At 45.1% G+C, this 24,556-nt stretch overlaps 1 protein-coding gene across 8 annotated transcripts in view; it reads right to left on the reverse strand.

Annotated features, from left to right (window-relative positions):
• CCPG1 (cell cycle progression 1) overlaps nucleotides 1–24,444 on the reverse strand; it is a 59,924-nt gene extending 35,480 nt beyond the window's left edge. For 6 of the 8 annotated variants that reach the window (XM_090029499.1, XM_090029502.1, XM_090029501.1 and 3 more), the window contains exons 1-6: nucleotides 24,307–24,444; nucleotides 23,427–23,508; nucleotides 14,329–14,399; nucleotides 4,280–4,397; nucleotides 915–994; nucleotides 532–739 (exon numbers count right to left, since the gene is read on the reverse strand). In XM_090029499.1, coding sequence (XP_089885625.1) covers nucleotides 532–739; nucleotides 915–994; nucleotides 4,280–4,397; nucleotides 14,329–14,388 — 466 coding nt within the window. In that variant the 5' untranslated portion in view covers nucleotides 14,389–14,399; nucleotides 23,427–23,508; nucleotides 24,307–24,444. The remainder of the gene's footprint in view (nucleotides 1–531; nucleotides 740–914; nucleotides 995–4,279; nucleotides 4,398–14,328; nucleotides 14,400–23,426; nucleotides 23,509–24,306) is intronic. The other 2 variants (XM_090029497.1, XM_090029496.1) reach the window with 2 other exon arrangements.
• Between the last annotated feature and the right edge of the window lie 112 nt (nucleotides 24,445–24,556).

Below are 24,556 nucleotides of genomic sequence, written 5' to 3' on the forward strand. Positions count from 1 at the left end.
CCTGACCCCCGCCTTGTGCTCAAGGGGTTTTTTACATCCCTATGTTGAATGAAGAAAAACACCTTGTCTTGGATTCAAGTAAATACGGTAGTCTTTAATGCCCTAAACATCAATGTATGGATTGTAACCAACTCCTGAGATAGCTGCAATATATAGAAAATTCTCTCTGGTAAAATGTCAAACATTCTTATATATTTCCCGCTAAGAAATTTATAGCACAAAAATGGGGGGGGAAAAAAACCCACACATAAATCCTTTGAAACACAGTGATATATTCTGTATTTAGAATCACATATCACATAATGCTTCCAATCTAGCAATTTTGAAAGTTACCAGACTTAGGATTTCTTCCACAGCTAGGAGAAAAAGATCAAAACCAAGGCAATGAGAGTATGAAATCTACAGCCATTTGAGAGATGTACTTATTTTATAACGGGCAAAGCTGATATAATCTAGTTACCATGGCATATTACAAAATAGTCTTTGTATTGTTCTTGGTACATAGTTTCTTTACAGTGTAGCTGCTCTTACCCGTTTCTGGCTGACAGAATGCGTACTGACTGCTAGAGGAAGAACCCATGTTAAAATCTTCTGAACTCTGAGCTTCCTCATCATCAACCACAGCTTCTTCTTGGGTGTGAACTTCTTCAGCTTTAGGTGTTTCAAGGGTAACAATATCAGAATCATCACTATTAGCCCCAATACAGGAAACATCATCAGGCAAGCTTTCTTTCTTTGCCTAAAAGATCAAAACAGACATACCAAACAGAGAGCATTTTAAATGCTAAGAATTCTTAATGTTTTGCAAGCAAAAAGACTGAAACTAATATATGTTGTGTGCCTTAATAATATTGTTTGCTATTGTCAAATTGAGTTTTTAGGAGCCTCTGAAATGTACAATATAAGAACTTTACCTCAAGACCTGCTTTGGTTTCCTCCAAGGCAGACAGAGGAGTTTCTACCATCGATGACCCACCATCTTTGTTGCCTTCTGCTACAGTACAAACAAAATTTATCAGGGCAGGATTAAACACAATGACTTCACTTTTATTTAGTGCCAATGTGATACCAATGTGTACATACACAAACAATTCCTAAAGCCAAATCATAACTGAAAACACTTTCAGCAAGCATATTTAACTTCATTATTTAATATTCCTCTAACATAAGGGTGTGCAATTATTTTAGGTGGAGGGCTGCTTAACAACTGTCAGGGGCCGCATAGGACGTTTCGCCCCTTGACAGTTGCTCCGCCCCCTGGTCGCCACATTGGGACCAGAAGTTTTGCCCCCTAACCTCTGACCTTTGCCACTGGAAGTCCCTCCCCTTGCTGCTTCCTTCCCCCACAATACTCCTTTTGGGAGAGGGGGTTGCCATCTTAGAACCAAAAAAAGCAAATCATACAATAGAAATCAAAATCCTACTATAATATAGTTTCATTTTATTACAAAAAATATGTCATAACCTGTGATTGTGTACCGAATATAAAAGGGATTGCATAAGAACTTAAAAATGAAGTAACACTTTTATATTGTTTATGTATGGTGGGGTGTGGCTGGGGTGGAGAGATGGGTGTGTCTGTCTGTGTGTATGGTGGAGTGTAGGAGTGCGTGTGGGGGTTGAGTGCATAGCATATGTTGGGGCATATGTATATGTCAATGGGGGTTGCAGGGACAGGGTATGGATGTGTATCACAGGACTCCGTGCCCTGCACCTGCAGCTCCCATATGCACAGCAGGGAAGCCCTGAGCTGGACTCTGTGGGGAAGCAGGGGTGGGGCTTCCTCCAGTCCCAGAGGAATGCAGGGATCTGCGCAGCAAGGGGAGGGGAAGGCAGCAGGCTCCAGCATAGAGCTTCCCTCACTGCAAGTGTGGGACCTGCAGGCACGCCAGTGACAGAGACAGCCGGGCAGGCTATGCTCCCCGCCCCACATGCAGTGCTGGCCAGAGCCATGTCCCACTGGGCACCTGCACCAGGAACAAGCACCTTGATCTCCCCACTGCTGCCAGGCAGTGGGGGCTGCACACCATGGGGGGAATGTGTGGGGGGTCCCTACACCCCACCACCCACACCCAGCCAAGCTGAGCTCCATGCTTCTGCCACCGCCCTGGGCACAGGCTCCACGCTTCCACCCAGCTGCAACTTACCCCCACGCCTAGCCCCGTCACTTCCCTACTTGCTGTCCCAAGCGAGCTAGACTTCCAGGAGGAAGGCAAGCAGGTTCCCATGGGGTGGTTGCAGCAGGAGCTCCACCCAGAAGCTGCTGCTGGCTGGGCAGGGCCCTTCCACCCGAGAGGCTGGGAGTGAGACGCAATAGGGTGTGTTGGGGGGTGTACACATGGGAACCTCAATCTCAGCTTTGCAGGGGGGAGGCAGTGAAGGGCTGAGTGGGGCACAATTCGTTGGGGGGGGGTGCCAGAGGCCAGATGAAAGTGCCTGCCAGGCCGAATGCCATCTGTAGGCTGTGTTTTGCCCACCCCTTTTCTAACACATATCAGAGACCAAGTACTTTGTCACTACAATAAGATGGTCTGAGGAAGTTATTGTTCAGACACTCCTTCTAGCTGTAATCTACGTCCAAAAGATACAGCAAGATTTAATTAAACAACATAGCAGTGGTTGTCAAGACACTATGGTAGGCATTAGTAAATCTGGATAATTAAAGGACTTTTCAAAGTAATTACCAAATGATAGGGGACTTAACCCTTTTTTTAATAATGGAAATTATATATTAGACTAGCCTCTCGCCCATCAAGAATGACAGGGAGGGAAAGCAGGCAGGGATGAAGCCCGGTGCTGCCACCACCCCTCCAACCCCACTGCCCCCTTCCCTCCTGCTGCTCGGGGTCCAGGCCCACTCCCCCCACTCCCTGCCACAGCAGTGGGGGCAGTGGATGAGCGGGCCCAGGCCTGATGCAGTGGAGGACTGGGCACAGGGGTAAGGAGAAACCAGGCCACCCTGGGGTGCAGGGGGAGGGGGCGCACAGGTCCAGGCAAACCTGGCAGTGGCAGGGGGCACAAGAGGAGCAGGCTCCAGGTTGACACAGGGGAGAGGGGGTGGAGGAGGAGTGGGCCCAGGCCCGAGGGAGAGAGGAGGCCTTCTCCTCCCCTCCCCCAACTGCTGCCGCATCGACCTAGGCCCACTGCTCACCCCCACACCCATGGTGGGCCGGCTTCTCCCCCCACTAGGGCTCGCTTCCCCCTCTCCTCGCATCAGGCCCCAGGCCCACTCCTCCCCTCCCCACACTGCTCTGCAGGCGGTGACGATGGAAGGGGAGAGGCCTCGCCCCCCCCCCCGCGGCGTCCTGACCCCACTCTGCCCCTGTGCCACCACTGCAATCACCTCCAAGAAGCAAAGTGCATGTGGGGAGGGTGAGGTCAGCTCCAGTGGCCTTGCCACCCTCCCCACCACTATGTCCCCTGTGTCCCCACCACTGTGGCAGCACGCCACCCCCTGTCCAAACACTTCTTCACACTCTGATTGGCTTTTTGTCTGCCAGTCGGAGCATGAATAAAGCGTTATGGACAGACAGAGAGATTAAGTCTTTTACAGTATCAGATTTCCAAGAAAGTAAATTAAAAATTCTATGATCATACAATACCTGATAATATATTTTACCACTTGTTAAAAACACTGAAGTATCTTTCTGCAATGATTTCACTCCACTTCATAAGATCACTTCATAAAATTTACCTCAAGTGGCATGAAATTTTATAAATGAGGAAATAGTATGCACGCACATTTTCATACACCCAATACAGATGTGCAAGTATATGTATATAAGTTCAGTTTGAACACTGTACATGCAGAAATCCTGACATACACATGAATTCAGGAAATGAGTTACACTGGGTATTTATACATGAGCATTCATATTTTTGAAGACCAGTTCCATAACCTGGAAGAGACAGTGTGGTTCAGCTGATAAAGCACTAAACTGGGATTCAAGAAGTCCAGGTCCTGTTCCCCACTGCCAACAAACAACTGGCTGCATGGCCTTTAGCCATATATGCATATATTATATATTTACATTATTGATATATTATATATTTACAATATAGGCTCCTCTGGTAGGGACTTAACTGTCCCCTAATCTTTGTTGATACTAAAGAATATTGTAATATAAATTCCCACCTTGATCAAAAACAATTTGTGAAAAGTACTTAACAAATTTTAAAATATCATTCAGAGAAACAAATATTGGTAATGTTATTGGTTTAGTTGCTATAACAGAATATCCACATATTTTATAAAATGGCTCTGGTTTTAATATCTTACTGCTTGAATCTAACGGTTGCTCCTCCTCTTCTTGCAAAGTAATATATTCTTCTGAAGCAAACTCATGGTTACTAGTTGTTCCACCATTTTCAGAAACCACTGTTTCTATGTCAGAACCCTGAAGAAAAATAGATTTGCTTATATAAAAAGTTATTTTAATACTAAGGCACTATGAAAGAATAACAGGGAAAATACAATAAAAACAGTAATCAACAAAAATGACTCCCCCAAACTGAAAACTGGAAAGCTCTAAATTAAAAAAATTACACTAAGAAGGTAGGGGATATTTTGAAAAGACAAACCATGATGCACACATAACTGAATTAATACTTAGGCTTGTCACTTAAATTACAAAACTTGTTTGGAGTCAGTTATAGTATATGATGTTTTGTTTGGCTGAACATGTAGATTTTAGAGATCAAATATCTTGCCTTTGCCAGTTTAGGCATCTAAAAATCCCTTTCCTAAAAAAGATGATGTTGGACAGTCAAAGATATGGTTCCATACCTGCGAACATCATTAAAATCAGCTCAACATGAGGTTAAGCTATAGATAGTGATACTTTCACATAGTTTCATAGTTGGTAGGATCGGAAGGGACCCGAGCAGGTCATCAAGTCCAACCCCCTGCCATGGCAGGAAAGAGTACTGGGGTCAAACGACCCTGGCAAGGTGTTCATCCAGCCTCCTTTTAAAACTCCCCAGGGTAGGAGCCAGCACCACTTCTCTTGGAAGCTGGTCCCAGATTCTAGCCGCCCTGACAGTGAAGTAGCGCCTCCTGATATCTAGCCTAAATCTACCTTCTGCCAGCTTGTGACCGTTATTTCTTGTCATTTCTGGTAGTGCTCAGGGGAACAGGGACTCCCCCCCCAATGCCTGCTGGTCCCCTCTGATTAGTTTGTAACAGGCCACTGGATCCCTCCTCAGCCTTCTCTTGTGAAGGCTGAACAGGTTCAGGTCCCGTAGCCTCTCCTCATAGGACCTGCCCTGCTGACCCCGATCATGAGGGTGGCCCTCCTCTGGGCCCTCTCCATATTGTCCACATCCCTCCTGAAGTGCAGCACCCAGATCATCAAGTTCGACCCCCTGCCATGGGCAGGAAAGGATGAAAAAGTATATAATGAAACCAACACTATTGTAGATGGAAAGCAACAAGTGACACTAATAATTCAACAGATTTACAAAGCATAATCTATTAAAGTCTCACCACGCTTAACGATGGATCTAGATCACAATAAAAAAGTGTAAAACAGTATGTTCCCCTTAAGGAATGGTCTGTTTCTTATGTAGAAATATGCCATCTGAGACAGAACCTTCTCAATATAAATTTATAGATCCTTATTTCAATTCTGTCCATCAGATACTGACAAGCAGGTGGTCCAGTCTCTCTCTTCTCATGCATGCACATGCACAAAGAGCCCAGTGCAGGTCATGTACAGAGTGCTGCTTACATGATGTAAAATTACTTCCATTTGATCTGGTGTTCCCCAGGCAGCACAGGGGGTTGGTTTTGGGTGCTCCAAACAGTCTACATCCCAATCTCCCTGTGCCACATTCAACACCAGATCTAGCCCACGTGCTGCAGGTAGTGCACACCCCATGCAAGTCCCATGTACCATGTGCACAGCATACCCTTTGGCTGGCACATGCTACTTGCAGCATGTGGGGCCTGACTGGCTGTGTGCGCTATACACAGCACAGGAAATCAGTCCAGGATGTGCACTGCATGTGGCGTCCTCATGCTGGTTACGCCACAGCACAGTGAGGACTGGCCCTCAAACCAACACATTGGGCCAGTCCGGTAGGGCACCGCATGCAGTACCTGCCCCGAACCAACCCCCATGTGTTGCTGTAGCATGTGTGGCACGAGGTCTAGCCAGCGCTTCTCAAAGCGGTGGTCCGTGGACTGGTGCCCGTCTGCGAGCCACCAGTCACCGGTCCGCAGCGAGTTGCCAGGAAAGAAAGAAATATATTCGCCAGTCCGCAGCAATTTGCAAGGAAAGGAAATATATTTTCAGATGCATAACGCTGATATGTCATAGCACCACAGTTCGTATGTTCCAACACTTCAGGTGACGTCACATCATGCGAGGTGAGGAAAGAGAAAGAAACAGCCGGTCACGCATTTGGGTAGCGCTGTTACATGCTGTTGCTGCCACGGGCTGAACTGGGCACCAGTCCCTGGCCCACTGGAAAAAAAATTGCCGGTCCGCCACATTGGATACTTTGAGAAGCACTGATCTAGCCCACACACTGCCTGCCAGCACATGGGGTCAGTCCAGCAACCCATGAGCCAGATGATGTGGCTCCACAGGCTGGATTTGGCTTACAGGGCATAAGTTAGACACCCCTGATCTAGAAGCAGAATTAGAACCGCCAACTATATTTGAACCTAAAAACTTTCCAAGACAAGACCTTGTTTTCAGCTGTTTATAAAAGTTTACCAAATTTTAGCATCTGTCTGAAATTTTCTGTGCTTGGTGCCCACATAAGAATATTTTTCTTTTTAGAGCTGGAGAGAGGCAGAGAAGAGTTGCACTAAAATGGTCCAGCTATTTTTAAGAAAAAAGTGTATTAACTTGATGTTACAACAAAACACGTTGTACAAAAAAGCAAACAACTGTTTCACTCTTGAATCTTTGTGCTTTGGAACAGAAATTTAAATTTGTCAGGAGGTCACCCAGATATTAAGAATGTGTTGTTTGGTATTTATGTAAAAATTGGCCTAATTTCATAAATTATAATCTCTCTCAAAAACCCACATTTGCACCCATTTAAAAACTGTTATTTTGGAATCTAAATTCTCTCAAGAGTCTGTTCTATGCGTGTTCAAGCCCAGGCAACAGAGGCTCAACAGACATTTTCCTGCAACAGCTCTTCTTGTCAGAGGCACTGTGGTACCAGCTACAGAAACAAAGGAGGAACACCACCTCCCATGTGCCTGTCAGTGGAATGCAGAGGAGGGGTACCTGGGTTCTGTGGAAAAAAGCATGTATTCATGTAATTAAACAGTGCATCACACTGCGTATGCACAAGGGAACCATATTAAGGTTGTATGAATAACCAGTATTTTGGAATGCCCTACCTTTTGAATGCCTCACTTTGAAAGCTTAGTATTCTTTTAGCAGTTCATTTTTTAGTTTAATTATCTTTGCTTAAAAAAATTCCAAAAGAACAAACAGCAAAACATTCATTATGTTGAAAACATAACGCCTTTCTATGGGGTCATCATTGGCAATGCGGAGGGGGTGCCCAACCTCCTGAGATTGGCAGTGCCCCCCTGAAAGAAACGCTGCTGGCAGCACCTGCAGGCGGTTGTCGCTTGCCATCCCCCACCCCTTGCCACCAACATCGTAGCAGCCATCTGCAGAAGCTCCCTGCTCATCGCCACCATGCCCCTGCTGCCACCACCACCATCTGTGGGAGGTCACCATCCCCCCCAGCCTCTGGGGGCACGCGTTGTTCATGGAGGTCATTAGCATGGTTTGGCAATCCACAGTACCATCTTGTACCACAGGCATACAAGGCTGAACTACCTGACTAGACTATACAGACTTGCCGCTAATGGAGTTATTTGGTGCCACCAAAGGAACCAAGTTTTGGGATATATGTGCAAATCAAGATTGTCTAAGGGAGTGTATCCCAGTGGTTACCAGCCTTTGACCCATCTTATCTCTATCCCAAGCCTCCTCCTGTCATCTTACCTTCTTACCCCATGATCTTCCCATTTCTTCCTGTGTTGGATTAAATTGTACTGGGGCCCTGGGCAAGCACAAAATTGGAGGCCCCCTCCATCCATGGGAGCTGGGCTACATGGTGGGGGAGAGCAGGGGCTTCCCCCCCTGGTGCTGGCAGGGGAGGCTGAAGGCACCCTGGCGGGCTGGGGTGGGGCACATGGCCCACTCTTCTCCCTGCTCCCCAACCTGCCCCTCCCGCTACGGCCAAACACACACACACACACACACGCCTACGCACGCATTCACAGACAAGTGGCCACTCTACTCTCACTCATGCTCTGCACACGGACACACAGACACAAACACACTCTCCCTGCCATGAACACAAGCACACACACACAGATGCAGATGGGCATGCACTCACTCACTCTCTGCACCTGGACACTGTGACAGGGCACCTACCGTGCCTGCCACTTTAAGGGTCTAGTTGACAGCGGAGCAGCCGGCAGGTGGATGCTAGCCTCATCAAGGCTGGTACACGACCCTAGAAGGACCCTGGAATTGGCTGAGGGGGTGGAGCAGCCTCCATTTTAACCCAGGCCCTCAGAAAGAGAGGCCGCAGTCTGTGCTGAGCAAATCAGGAGGCAACATCAGGCTGAGCTACTCCTGGAACATCTTGGAATAAAGGTAGGAGCTATGGAGATGGTTTGGAGGCTCCTGATCCTGGGTAAGACCTAAAACTGCACCCTGCCAGGGAAGGGTGGTCTGGTGGGGTTGTCTGTGGTGGAACAGTCCCCCAGAAATGCCAGGCCAGTTACTACCCTGGTAAAAGGTGAGGAGGGGTGCCTGAAAAACCCAGCCCCTACCTATGGGTGGGTTGCTAAAAAGGGATGAGACCTGGGCCAGGCAAGTCCAGAGGGGGACACCTGAGCCCAGTATAGTAGAATCAGGCATGGCAGCAGCCACCTGAGCCCCACAGGGTGAAAGACCCCAGCAGCCCAGTGAGTAGCCAGGCGAGTGAAGCGGCCCAGTTGAGAGTGGTAAAGATGAGTAGCCCTAGTGAAAGGCAGAACTACTGACTTGGGGAAATGCATATAATCATAGGGGCTAACTGGATGTGACCTAGAAACAGCTGCAAGGCATGGGACACTTGTAAGGAGAGGTCAGAGCATGTACTTAGGCCCTTGTTATCAAGAGGTTGAACGGTGGGCAGCTTCCCACTTTAGAAATAACATTCCTATTAGTTTCATCAAGGTATGGCAGGCGAGTGTGGCAGGGGTTTAGCCTAGAACAGGTGGGTGGCCAGCACTGAGACCCAGCCCTGAAAGGCCAGCCTGTTACAGACACAAACACACTCTCCCTGCAACAAACAGATACACGCACACACACACAAACAGATGCACAGACATGCACACGCACACACAGCAGCACATGCAGAGATGCTCATACATGCACACAGACACACGCTCCCCCAACAAGACCCCCCACTCTCAATCACTATGAGGCAGCTCCCCCCCACACATACAACCTGTCCATGGCTGCATCTTGCTCCCCACCAGCATCTATTGCACTGACTGGCAGGGAGTTGCTGCCCAGATGCGTCCATGCAGTTGCGCACATGCACAGGGCTGGGCCAGCTCAAGCCGAGAGTGCCGTGCCGTGCTGCGCCTCTACAGGCAGGTGGCGGCACTGGGAGGGGTGGCTACAGGGGGCTAAAGTCCTTGCATCCATCCATTACTGCCTATATTCCCCACCAACATTCCTTGCCCTTCTTTTCTATATTATAGCTATTCCAATATTCTTGAGCCTTCTTGTTCCTGCATCTATTCCTGCCTCTCTTATAATTGCAGTTCCTCACTACTCTGAATTAAATTCAGGCTGCTTCCTCCTCCTTGCTGCCTGGGTGCCAACAGGAGCGTCACTAAGAAAGCAAAAGACATTCCTGACACCAGCGTAACAAAAAATATATAATACAGAAGTAATTGTACTAGACTACAGTATAGCTTTTATACCCTATCCTAAATTAACAAGTCTGGGACAGCGTCAAAACTAAACTGAGACAGAAAATGTACAGAACCAGGAATCTGCAGAGCACAGAACCTTAGCGATACAGTTGCCAACACTGCAATGACTAATAATATTGCTTGGATAATGAATATTCATAAAGCAACATTCCTGAAAAAGTCCAAGAGGAAATACATGCAAGCTTGTTAGAAAAATATTTAACCACAGTGACCAAGGGAAAAATACTAACTCACCTTGGATCAAGACCAACTCCAACTGTTTCTGTAAACAGAGTTCACTACTTCTGCAGCAACAGGTGTGAGATTAGAGCAAAAGATCAGTTTCCCCTCTGCCCCACTCCACCAGCTAAGAAAACAGGTTTTATTTTGTTTTTAAAGAGGGTGCTTATGTCAACCAGAAACTTCAGGAATATCAGAAACCCCAAATAGTTCACACTAAAATATTTTTCAATAAAGAATTAGTCTTCAGTTATAAAGTTATTAGGTTATTTGCATATTTAAGATAGTTTCACAATTAAGTGAAACCACTTTGTGGTTTTTATCCTTTCTACTGACTACATGTTTTCATCTCAATAGTTTCTAAAAATATGCCACAACTAGAAACAAAAATCATTTATTAAAACCTGAATGAAAATACATACCACTTATGTGTTTTGTTATCACTTATGTCAACAAGCACTATGATGATACAAGCCAATAGCAACTGCCTTCTTACAAAGAAGCACTCCTAGAAGGCATCTACTTTCCTTTAAATAAAAGGGAATGAACCTGTGAACAGCATTCCCACTGCATAGTTTAACTACGCTGTAACATTAAGTAACACAAGCTATGGACAGACTCTCAATTTCAGCCATTTTCAGGGAAATCTACGGCACTGGAAAACATGGCAAGAAGAGGGGCACATGGGTGTTTCAGCCCCCTTCCTGGAGAAGTACAAAGTCACCTTAAAAGGTAAGCTCTCCATCTTGGGGACAATAAAGAGCTGTTCATTGAGTCTCTCCACCATCAGAGAAGCCCAGTCATTGACAGCCTACCTCTCCCCTGCCAGGGAAGGAAACAAACTATCAGTGACCAGCTGGCAGCTCTCCTCTCTGCCACCCCCAGCAGTGCTGTCAGACGGCCAGCTCTTGCCAGGGCTCTTGCAACAGCGGCAAGAATTCTTACTCTAATCCTCACCCTACCATGTGCCTACCCCGCTCCACCTGCTCTACTGATCAGCAAAGTGGATGGGGGAAGGGCTAGAAGGGAGGTGAAATTCCTGCCACTCCTTAACAGTTCCAGGACTCTTGCCCACAGGAAGGGGCTATCCATTTATATGGCTGTCTTCTTTGAAACTTTGTATTTCATAATTGCTAATACTTCCTTTCCTATTAGTACTTCAGTAATGAAAATGCAATTCACTGGAAACCATCCTTCATCTTTCCCACTGATTTAACTTAGTTAATCCCAGCTTTGTGTTTCCCCCTTTCTTTCCAGTTCTTGTTGCAACAAAAACAGAGGATCACAGATCTGCTAGTCTGAAATGTTCTGAAACCTACAGACCTTTCACTATGCAGTGTAAATTTTCTATGGCTTATGAAGTTTCCCTTCATATGTTGTCTTTAGTCCAGCTAAACATTTTTCCATACCGTACTACTCTGCCTTAACAGGGTAAACCTACAGCAACTTGAGCTCAAATGCAGACAAAGCATTTCCTTCATCAGTAAGTGGAAGCATCTACTGGTTATATGCCTAGACTGACAGGCACTCTTCCCCACTTCCATTTAAAAAGGTATCCTCTCACCTCAGGTTAGCACCTCCCTGTCCCCCTAGGGGCCATTTTACCTCTGTAATTGTATTTGCTTGAGTTCCAACAATATTTGCCCTTAGTGAAAACCCAGCATAGCTTCTTACTAAGATCCAGCTTGACTCCCACAGAATTGATGCATGGCCAGTCCAAATCCTGATATCTTGACCACACTTCATTCCCAAGCACACAGCAGCCATCAACATTTGTCTTAACCGGCCTATGCAATAGTCCTAGGTTTGGGATTATGAAGGATTTGTAATCGTCCTACAGTAATTTAGGAATGTAGTACATTGACCTGGATATTGATGTTTACTGTATTAATATAGTGAGTTAAGTCAATGGAGGGCTGTCTGGCATACAAGCAGGAAAGAAGAAATACTTCTACATAGCCGTTTAGCACCTGACACAAGACACAATGCCAGAACTTCTGCTCTGGGGACTCTGGCTTTCAGCGCTGGTTTGACCTGCCAAGCACAGGACAAGAATCATCTTCAAGAGACAAGCAGTAGTAATTCAGAAAAACAAAAAGATACAGAGGAATTCACTGGAGATTTACCATCAGACTGAAGTAAGTATTTAGGTAAGACAGATAGATTTGTAGATTATTTACTGTTTTCTTTTTCTCTAAAAGTGTTGCTTCTACTGAGAAATATACTATGCTTTTAGGAAGGCTCTTTCAGCACTTTATACCAGAAAATCATGAATCACCCCACAGTACTAATAAAAATCTGGCAATTGTCCCCACATTTCCTCTCCAAGTTGAAATCAAAGGTATTTGATGTATAAAACTTTTCACTTGTTGGAGAACCCACACCTTCCTTTGGTCCTGCCAGAGGCAAGGAGAATCTATCACCTCCCAAGAGAAAAGTTTGGGTTCCTGCATCATGTCAGATTAGGGAAACTTGGCCCGCCACTCCATTCTTCAATCTTACATCCTTTTTGCTATTACCCAAGGCAATTTCTAGGCAAACCTTGGTGGAACACTACTGGTCTGCCTGTAGTTTGAGGGACGCCAAAGCTAGAGGGAGATTTTTATAGCCAAATTTAACTAGAGCAGATTTCTCCTCCTACCTTTCTATAGCTTTTCTTCTCAACACAAATCAGTGCCACAGGTAGGGAAAAGTAAACCAAAGGCTTATGCTGATTTCACGTCAAGCTTATCAGCCAGAATCCCTCTCATAAAAAAACAGGGGAGAGGCATGCAAGGTCTTAAGTGGGGAAAATAGCCTTGTACTGAAAACAATAATGAACACAGAGGAAAAAAACTTGTTGTGAAATGAAAAAGAATGGAAGTGCCTGCTTGAGGTTTATATTCAAGACAAAGCTCCCCCGTTAGCTTTTACAGAGCTAGTACAAGTACTGCAGCTCCACAGCTGGTACATTTTCTCCAGTTTCTCGGTGGGAAGAAACAGAATTTTGAGCCATGAATGAATATGAAGAAAGTGTGATATATTTCTCCTCTATCCATATCTTATTTCATTTTAAAATTATACATTTTTTTATTTTAATTTTTATTGGTCTATTTCAACACTGTGGTTAGAATAAATCTGAGCTCGGGTACACTTTATTATTCAGGACTGCTATCTAGTACAACAGAGAGTGGAGCAGCTAAGATAAATCTTTCCTGGGACATATTCCATTTAATCTGTTTATGCTGTTGCACTGATCTATGCAACTCTCTTCTCATAGTCCATTCTCTGAAGGACTCACTGACCTTGTAGCACAGTTCTTATTCCCTTTTATACTACTTTCCTTCTGCTTTTCAAAAGGTGTCTTCCAAAAGTGGCAAGAATGGGAGGGGTATTGCAAAAGTACCAGAAACCAGTGGAGTTTTTATCGCCACATCTGTACACACTCTGATCAGAGTCAGACAAAACACTTAGACCCCTGATGCACTAGCACTCACCCTTGAATGCCATCAGTGGCTAAGGTGTAGAAGCCTGACTGGCAAGAGGAAAAGCTGGTTAAGCCCTTGGAAATCTGAGGCTTTTACCAATAATCTCTGACCTCTTGCCATGACTCTACATAGAAAAAGAGAAAGAGAAGCTCCAGGATTGAGAATAGATCAGCAGGTATGCTCAAATATATGATGGTGAAAGCATATAACCTGAAAGAACATCTGCATCTGGTCACCTGCATTAATATTTTTGGGAGGACAGAAAGGAGCCCAAAACGGGGGGAAGGGTGGTGAAGAGAAAGAGACGATGCTGGCAACAACAGAACAAAAAACACAATGTCTGTTTTGTGGAAAGATAGAATGGAGGAAAAAAAGACCAAATGCTGTCAATATCTTAAAAGGAAACCTATATGTAGTCTAACCATTTAAAAAGTGTTAAAACCTACACAAGATACTGTAACCAGCCTCCAAGTTCAACTGTAATTTTTTTGTAGTTTAATTACATTTTCCTTTTTTTAAAAGGGTTATTCTCTTCTGTGTTGCTGTCTGAAAGATCCACCCAAATCAGAAATGTACTAACAACAAAAGGGAAAGGGAGAGATACAGCAACATAAAATGATTTAAGTTAACAGTAATCCTTTAATATTATTTGTGAAACAGTACCTCATGATTGATGACAGTCCAGCCACAAGATGAATCACTGTCACTGGAATTTTCAGACATTTTCAAAGTATCTGCAAATAACGGTAAACTTTGTTAGCATGCAAGAAATATAGCTTTGCTCTTTTCTAAAACCAAATAAAAATGTATACAAATTAAACTCAAAACTTTGTTGTTATAGACTATTTATACAAGACTTTACACGGCTCTATTTTTTAAATAAAAAAGAGCAAATCGAATTTGCTCTTTGTACTTCATATTGCTCTTTAGTATTCAATACCAAAAAAATTATTCTTAAGAAATTAAATAAATACTCAGGATGATGGTCTTTTACTATTAAGACTGTGGACAGCGTTTTCCCTTCTGCAATAAATTTGGTTTTCTCAGCTACACATCTTTTTTATCTAGGGAAGATGCTCAAAAATCCTGCTGAAATCTTATCAAGAATAGTTAATCCAGTGAATAGTGGACAAGGCTTCCTTTAAACAAGTGACAGAAGCTTCCAAATCATAGGACTTGGTTCTCATGGGGCACTAATTATCAGGACATCTGCTGGGAGAAAAACACAGTGTACAAGCAGTCCAGCAAGTTCCTTGAGTGTGCTGGGAATAACTTTCTGATTCAGATGATAGAGAGGCCAGGGAAGGTGGAAGCTCTTTTTGATTTACTGCTCACAAACAGGGAAGAACTGGCTAAGAATATGAAGGTAAAAGGTAATAAGGGTGACAGTGACCATGAAGTGATAGATTTTAAGATACTAAGGGGAAATAGGAAGGAGAGTACCAGATTAAGGACACTGGACTTCAGAAAGCAGACTTTACCAAACTCAGGTGGGCCTGGTGGGCAGGATCCCTTGGGAGGTAACTCTAAAGAGAAAAGAAGTCCAGGAGAGCTGGCTGTATTTAAAGAGACTCTCTTAAAGGCACAGGAGCTAATTACCCTGATGTGACAGAACAATGGAAATTACAACAGGAGATAAGCCTGGCTACACAGTGGTCTCTTCAAAGAGTTGAAATGTAAAAAAAGAATCCTATAAAAAAAATGGAAACTTGGTCACAGTACCAGGGAAGAGCAAAAGAGTATGCCACATGCATGAAGAAAAAATCAGGAAGGCCAACACACAATTTCAGATGCAGCTGGCAAGTGACACAGATTCTATACGTATGTCAAAACTAAGAAGATAACCAGAGATTCCATAAGTCCCTTACAGAATACAAAATCTAGTAACATTCAATGCAGAGAAATCTGAACTGTTTAATTCTTTTTTGTTTTCACAAACAGAGGCAGCTACCAGATGACAAATGAAGATGGCAGCAGAGATGGGAGACAAATGGGCTAGAGTAATAACAGAACAGGTTGGGGACTGGGCAGAGAAGCAAGATGTTTTCAAGTCGATAAGACCATATGGGATGGACCCAAAGGTGCTGACAGAATTGGCCGAAGTAATTTCAGAGCCATTGGCTATCCTTTTTGAGAACTCGTGGAAGTTGGGTGAGGTCCTATAAGACTGGAAAAAGGCAAATAAAGTGCCCATCTTTAAGAAAGGAAAGGAGGAGGATCTGGGGAAGTACACATCAGTCAGCCTGACCTCCATACCTGGAGTAGGTCCTCAAATAATCTATCGTGAAGCACCTAGAAGGTGATCACGAGCAGTCAAAATGAATGCACTTACAGCAAGTCATGCCTGACCAAACTTATCCTTTTATGATAAAGTGAGAGGCTCTGTGGATGAGGGGAGATGAGCAGACCTAGTATACCTTGACTTCAGCAAGACTTTTGACATTGTCTCCCATAATATTTTCACTAACAAGCTAAGGAAAAATATACTAGGCAAAATACTATAAGCTGGATAGATAATTGGTTGGGTCACTGTATTCAGTGAGCAGTCCTCAAATGTCTAGTTGGGAGGCAGTATCAAGTGGGGTTCTCCAGGAGTCTGTCCTAGGTCCAGTACTGTTCAACATCTTAATTATTTACTAACAAACAGCATGCTATAACAGCACAGTAAGTTGGAAGAAAGAGCCATATGCAGGGCTGTCCTGGGGGGGGGGGAGGCGTGAATCAGGACAACTGCCCCAGACCCCTCGCTTTGGGGGGCCAGGCAGAGTGGCGCAGTGACTCCGCACTGCCGCCAGCTTCACATTCACCCCCCCACCCCTCTCTGCATTCCCTATCCCCTGCTGCCAAACCTGCCGCTAGTTTCCTTGCGTCCGGGGACAGGGGCCTGCACAGGTTGATTGGCCCTGGGTCCCACACCCTGCTCAGATCATCTCTTGCCATATGTTAAGCAAACCAAACAAAATAACCTACTAATAGATCAGTCAAACTTTATGACTATTATTCTTAAAATAAGTGTTTTAAAGAGAAATATACATTATAAAAGTATTTACCATACCTACCCAAATCCAAGACTACTTCGAATTTTTAAGACACCACCTCAAAAACTAGATTCTATACATGGAAAATTATGAATGTGTTTGTTATAATTTGCCATGTATATAATCTAATTAGTAGAAGGCTGTCTTAAATTCATCCCCCTACCACCTGTTCCTTCACCTCTTGTCCCCCACCCATGTACCCCACAAGCTTGTACCCTGTCCCTGTTTGTGCCTGCCTCCCACCCCTTGTCCCTGTGCCTGTCTACCTCACACAGCTCCCTGCCTCCCCAACCCTCTGCTCCCCCTATAGCCTGTCACTCACCCTTTGCCCCCACTACAGCCTGCCTCCCCCACTTCCTGCCCTCTCCCACTCTCTGCCCACCTCCCCCCTTACTTTCTGCTACAACTCAGCTCCTCCAAGGCAGTCTGCAGCAGAGTGGCCCCAGCCCACCTAGGGAAAAGTGGCAGCAGCTCCCAGCAGAGCTGGTTGGGACCAGAGAGACTAGAGCTAGAACAGAAGGTAAAGCTGGAGGGGGCAGGCACAGGGGCAAGGCATGGAGCCGGGGGGGGGGGACGGGACGACGACAGGCTGCAGGTTCCCTTCTACAAAGCCTGCAGTCTACCTCATCCTCCCTCCAGCCATGCTCCCTCCTCACCTGCCAAATGATCTATTCTGGCCTGGGCATGCAGTGGCTCAGCTCCAGCTTCAGCCCACAGCCAAGGGCCAAACCAGAGTACTAGAACCTAAAATGAGGCTGCCCACCACATTCATTAAGGAGAAAAACCTTGTCCTGGATTCAAGTAAATACAGTCTGTATAAAACTAGAGGTCTTGAGCCGAAGCAGGCAGATGGCCATCTATCACACCTACAAGTGGGTCCTTTTTGATACAAAAGGGCTTAAAATGGAAACATTTAGTAAATTTCAAAAAATGAGCTGAAAAATTTCACATCATACACCAGCTTATTCTCAACCTAATCAGTCCTCTTGTGGTGTCAAACCAACAGTTTACATTATATATTTTAGCAATTCAAACCTATGGACATGTAGGAAACCTGTCTAGTAGTCCAGGCTTTTATTCATCACAGCCAGTTAATATGAAATCTATTATTATTATTTAACATTTACATTGCAGTGGCATTGAGGGGTTATATCCAGATAGGAAATCCATGGTAAACACTGCAATCACAGATAGTAAACTTTACCCTCCCAATATCATTGCTGCTGCCTTCTTTCTTAAAACACTGTGAATACTACCATCGTCCTGCCTGTCATGTGGTGGCACAATAACCTGGATGTCATCAATTTTTCATATCCAAGCTATTTAAGTCTTAGAGAAAAACCTACAGAGAATTATTCTAACACAGTTGGGGGAGGGGAGCAACTTTTTTGACAGATATGCCACAAATTAGCCCTGCGCCCTCCCAAAGTGCCACTCCAAACCCTTTCCCCTGCCCAATTTGATGCTCTGCTTTGTTTCCTGCCCTACGCTCCTTGTCTGATCTGCAGGGATCTGGGTTTTCCATTTCCCATGAAAAAAGGAGAAAAACCACTCATTTAACCCTTTACTAGACAAAAGCATAGATGTGTCATTTTACCAGAGAAACCCGCAGATTTTGTAGTTTTGCAAAGAGTTCTCTGCAAGGGGCTGGGAGGGAGTGGCAGGGGGGCACATGCGTGTGCGAACATACACATGCACATGGCCACCAGGCAGTTTGGATAACAGCTCCTGAAAGTAAGCGGGGGAGGAAGAGGTGGGAATTGAGGCCCCCACAGGGAGGAAGTTGAGCAGGGCTGGGGCTGCTGTCCAGCCGAGTGGTGCATGGGGCTGGGGCCCAGGGCCATAATGCAGGCTGCAGGGCCCTGGCAGGGAGTGGGACAAGGCTGTGGGTAGCAGGTCTGAGAGGGCAAAGCCAGCTCCCTGCCACTGCACACACTCCCGGGGGCAGAGGGGACCCATGCCCATCAGATCTGTGAGCAGGGGCAGGCACAGGCTGCCCACTGCAGGCTTGGACTCCCACCCTGCTGCCCTCTCCTGAAGCCTCTGCACCCTGGTGGGTGAGACCCAGGGATGCACGGCAAAGCAGGGCAACTCATTGCCGCTGTGAGCTCCACACTCAATACATCTCCTGTCCACACAACTACAGTGGGGGCAGCAGCGTGGGGTTGTGCCAAGTGGACGCATCGCCAAGGAAGCACGGAGCTTGCAGCAGCAAGGAGATCCCTATGTGGCCCCACTCTGCCGCACAGCACCAGGTCGCACTCGCTAGGCTGCACAACCCTGAGGGAGGGCAGGAGGCCGAGCCTGCAGCAGGCAGCCCACACCCACCCCACGCAAAGATCTGGGGGGCACGTCTCCCCTGCACCCCTGGCAGTGCACGCACTCTGCTGCAGCTGCTGCTGCCTCCTGCTGGGGGCAGCAGACCTGAGTCCCTAGCCCCATAGCTGTGGCATCTGGGGGCCACCTCCAGCAGGGCTGTGGGTCAGGGGGCAAGGGGCACCAACAGGGCCAAGGGGGGCTGTGGGAGGGAGTGAGGGGCCTTTCATTTTAAATTGTGGATTTGGGGGGTTTTAATCAGAGAATTTGCAATTTTTTTAAATCAGGGAAAATCAGGATCCCTGCTGATTTAATACTCTGTTTTCTGCTGTATCTGCCACTGTATGGCCTATCCCCTCCTCAAATCTACACACAGGCTGCCCATGCCACATGCAGCACATGTGCTGCAGGTCAGTCACACTGACCTAAAAATATGACTTTCCCCATCTACCCACCTAGCTAAAATTCTTGTCTAGGCTTCCACCATCTTGTGCAATCATTGCACCATCTTTTTCTTCAGCCATAAAAATGAAGATGTACCCAAGCTTATAACCATTCAAACTGTGTTCTTGCACTTCCCCATCTGTATCCACCCATTTCCTCTTCCATTTTACCACTGGTTCTTAACCTTTTTAGACTCAAGGCACCCCCCAGAAAATACTAACTCTTAATTTTGACTTGTTTCTTTGATTACAGAAAAATAATAGAGCAAGTCTTCTGTTGCAAAGAACTCAGGATGCCTACAAGACAGAATAGTTTTAATACTGTGGACTCCCATTTGAAATCTCTGGGTTTATCTTGTGTATTATGTCTGCACACCTAAAAGTGCTAACACTGCATGGCACTAGCACCCTGAGGCACCCTTAAAAAGATTTCAAGGCACCCTAGGGTGCTCTGAAACTTGGTTGAGAAACACTGCCTTATAAACATATTATATACTCTTTGGGGAAGCAACTGTCTTTTTGTTCTATGCTTGGTCAGTCTTAACACAGTTTCGTTTTGGTCCATGGCTGGGCCTCTATGACAAATATAGGACAAATGATACAGAGAAGACTCTTACAAAAGAAAGCCTTCTCCAAAGCCACTAAAATAAACAGGCATGTTCTCACTGAGTTCAGTGTCTCTTAATTCTGATGGTGTTGATACCTTGGGTCATGGGATCTCTCCTGTAACTTTATTCCTCTGTAACAGTAACCTGCCAGAACACCAAGGTTAACATGAAGATATATTTATGAAGACTCCTTAATTTCCATTCACATTAGCTTTTTCTTGACCATAACAAAGCTTATGGTGCTTTAATTCTTTTTAAGTGGGGGTGATCAACCTCCAAAGATGTGTCATCCTGCCAATGTATCTTCCCCTGGGTCTAGAAAGTTGATGGCAGGGAAGCAGTGGCAGTATTAATTACCGCTTACCAAATTATTATTCCTGTAGGGATCCTCGAGGCTACATGACATGGCTCTGTGTACTAAATAGCACTGGTGAGTGGGATCATTCTGCCATTGGATCCAAGCATATGGGGCTGAGCTGGTGTGCAGCCAGTTCTTGGCATGTGAGGTTAGGCCACCACATGGCTGCAACTTGAAGCACAGAGCTGGGCTAGCACATGGCCAGATGCCAGTGCACAGGCTGCTCTGCAGCTAGAGTTGGGAGTGTGGGGTTGGGCCAGTAACATCACCAGATCTGGGAGTAGAAGGGTCAGACCAGCACACTCACAGGCTGACCAACGCTGGATCTGGCCGGTGGACCATCCATGTCACTCATCTAGCTCATGAGGACAGAAGCTTAAGCACCACTCTTTTTAAACATTCTGTTGCTTATGCTGGAAAGTTGCTGGTTATCTTGAAAGGAAGTTTATTTAATTGTTTTTTTAGCAGAGATGTGGGGCGGAAAATTTTCCAGTGCTTTACTTCTTCATTTCTCAAAATTCACTGTTTCATAAAATTCTTTAGTAATAACACAATATAAGGCAAGCCTGGCAGTCTCAAAGTTGCAATTAATGTTTTTCAGGTGATTATCCCTAGGAACTGTGAGAGAGAGTACATATATGCTTTATTGATTTGTAAACAGGAAGGTAAATACACTCACATAATAATCCAAACCAAAAATCAAGTTATGAATTTACCTAATTGGCTGTGCAGATCAAATCAAAGCCAAAGCATGGCACATCATGCACAGTTCTTTGGTTGTGCTAAAACTAGTGTGTCAACAGTTTTCAGTGCCTTTGTTTAAATTTAAATTTAAGGAAAAAAAAACTAAAAATGACATGTAAAGAAAGTACATGCTATTGTATATTGTCTTTACATTTTTACAAATATCCCATTAAAAATAATTTCTTTCCACATAAAGCTTTGCATTTGTTTGAATATAACATTTAAACCACATTAAGTGTGCTGTATTTAATTTATTTTCCTAATCAAATATTTTAGTTCAAATATTGGGATAGAAAATCAACACTGGGTACTTTTTCAGTTTTGTTTACTAAATATAAGTTAAATAAACATGCTAAAATCAGATCACGTTCTATTTAAAGCATTGGAAAAATTTCCAATTCAAAATTTTCCCAAAAACCAACATCTCTGGTTTTTAGCTATTGAATAGTAATTACAGCTTACAGCTTATTTTTTACTATTAAGTAAAAATTAGTTTAGCTACTGCCAGGGTCTTGTTTACTTTATACTGAAAGAACACAATTAAAAATAGTTTGATTCATCCACAACACCAGAAGCTATAATGTTATTAGCAGATGCCTCTATATTGTACAACTGAGGAGGGAACTCTATAGAACACAGTTATAGTCAAGATAATTCTGCACCTCACTCTACATGCAGCTCCTCTAATAGTATGAAATCCAAAACAAAATTAAATGGGGTACTGTACACAGAAAACCAATCATTGAGATAAACTGTTCTCTGTTGCCATAGAAAACAGGACTAGAAGCAACGGACTCAAGCTGCAGCAGAGGAAATTTAGATTGGAGATTACAAAGAACTTTCTATGAGGGTCATCAAACACTGGAACAGGCTACCTAGAGAAGATGGACATTTTCAAGAGTAGATAAGACAGACACTTAACTGGGACAGTTTAGTCAGCAATGCTCCTGCCTTAGGCAGGGGGATGGACTAGATGAGCTCATGAGGTCTATTGCAGCCCTACCTTCCTGCGATCCTAAATAAGAGAAAACTCAAAAGGTTGGGGCAACCAACCTTAGAGAGGGAAAGAAACTCAATCAATAGTTTAAAACCAACTTCCTAAGAAATCAAACATGAAAAAAATCTAACATGCATTTGGAATGTTTGGGTTCTAAATTAGGGCTCAGATCTAAACTGCCATTCAAAAAAAAAAAAAGATGTCACTGATGGTTCTTCACTGGACCAGAAGATGATTTCACTCCTTTTTTTCCCCTATTATATTTCTAATGCCTCCAACTAAGGTTATGATCTCACAGCACAGAATCTTCTGATTTCATCATTCCACTCCCCCCACCTGTTAGCTTCAGATCAAGTTCTACTCTGAAAGGGAAACTTAAATGCCATAGTCCATGGTTCAGTGTTGGTTCTATATTCATTTTTTTGTGTTGTTTCTGGATAAATATAGTTCATTTTGCAAGTTTGTTTCTAAAAAAAAAATTTAAAAAACGGGCCCACAGATCTAACTGGGTTTTTAGATTCAAACTTGGGGGGTTTTCTGTTCAAGCATCATCATCAGAAAATTCTACAGGCAAAATATAATTAGGAATTCTTTCAGACATGTGCGAGTTAGAGTGGAATCCAAAAGGCGTAATAAATAACTCTGGTACTGAAAGAAAAAGACCTGGAGAAGTGGAGAAGTGTAATTTAGAATTAGAAGATGACATTTTTAACACCATAATTTGTAAAGGAAAAGTTGCACCTTACATGCTTTCCTTCTACAAAACAGGACATGTCCAAAGAACACTTACCACTGCTTTGCAACAAATTCTTATCTACCCACAATATACACCCATTAAAATTGCAGTTCAAGCATTGTACTTATACCTGAAAATCAGGATGTTAAACATTTTTTTTAAATCTAAGCTAAGCAAGGGAAAACTAAATAAAATTAGAACATTTTATTTTTTTTTAACATTTTTCTAATCTTAACCTTGGGTATATTCAGTTATGCAGATCAAAAAATTAATTTTCTGAAATATGTATTTTCTTAATGGAAGACTTCTTTTTAGAGGCGTTTACTCTCTTACCAATATATACAATAAGAACACTTCCATAAAGATTTTAGCTACTAATGCATATGGACTTTATTAGTTTTATATTATTATGTGTATATAGAACCGATTTTTAGGCACAAGTATATTATATTATTTATTAGGTATATGATTCCACATCTAGTTTAGCAAAATTCTGGCACTGAGCCATGGGAAATACCAACCTCCAAGAGCGCACAAATCCCAGGCTAAACAAAACGCCAACGTTCTTCCATCATAAAACAAGATCTGTTAGAGCAAAAGCACCTGAATGAACATTAACAGAGAAAAAAAATCAGCTACTAAGCAATGACTATGAAGGGATTTATTTATAATATTCCTGTACAGTTATTTTAATTAGGACATAAGGGTTCTCTTTTACAATCATGCTACTCCTGTTATGCAAAAAGAGAGTCCAAATGCAATCACAGTTACCACGGTGCAGACATTCCTAGGTTTTGAATTGCAAATGTCAATTATTTCCTGCTTTCTCGGATCAGGTTCTCTGGAGAGATTCCTCCCACTTCACCGGCTCTACTGTTTTGGGGGGTTTTGTTGGGCTGCTATGTTCCGGGGATCCAAACCCAAGGCACCACATGAATACACAGGGCTGGTTCGCTACCGCCAATCACCCACAGCCCAGCAGCATCGGCGCCAGGCTTTGTGTTCTGGGAGTACTGATCCTTCCCCTCCCCCGAGGCCGGCGGCGGGACGGCGGATCAAGCGGCGCGGGGCCAGAGCGGCTGAGGCAACAGGCAGGTGACCGACGACGCCCGTCCCTCACCCGCTGCCGGCCACGCTAGGAAAGCGGCCTCTCTCCCTCCAGGCCGCCCCCCGCATCTCGGCCGAGCGCTCCGCACACGGGACAGCCCGGACCGGACCGGACCAGACCAGACCAGCCGGCCCCGGCCTCGAGCACTGAGCCGCCCGGCGCCCGCTGACACGGCCCGCCAGCGAGGGCGCGGGGCAGAGCCAGAGCCAGACCCCCGCCCCCTCATCACCGCCTCCGCCCCCGCAGCGAGGCCGAGGGAACCCCTGCGCCCGCCCCGGGCCGAGCGGCGGTACCTGGGCGAAGGGCCCGGCGCAGTCCGCCGGCGCGGGCGACTTGTGACGCCTTCACAAAACAACAAGCAAGCGGCGGCGCCTGCGCATTCCGGCCCCGTGCCCGAAGCACCCTGGCCCGCGTAGTCCGGTGCCCGCGCCCCGCCGCCGCCCGCGCCCGCGGCAGACTACAGGTCCCGGCGAGCAGCGGGGGGCGGCAACAAAGGACCGTTACCGGCTCCCGCGGCCACCGCCGCCACCATGGCAACGCCGA

This window comes from Crocodylus siamensis, chromosome 15 (assembly GCF_052110815.1).
Source record: "Crocodylus siamensis isolate JL-2025a chromosome 15, ASM5211081v1, whole genome shotgun sequence".
In the NCBI taxonomy this organism is placed as follows: Eukaryota; Metazoa; Chordata; order Crocodylia; family Crocodylidae; genus Crocodylus; species Crocodylus siamensis.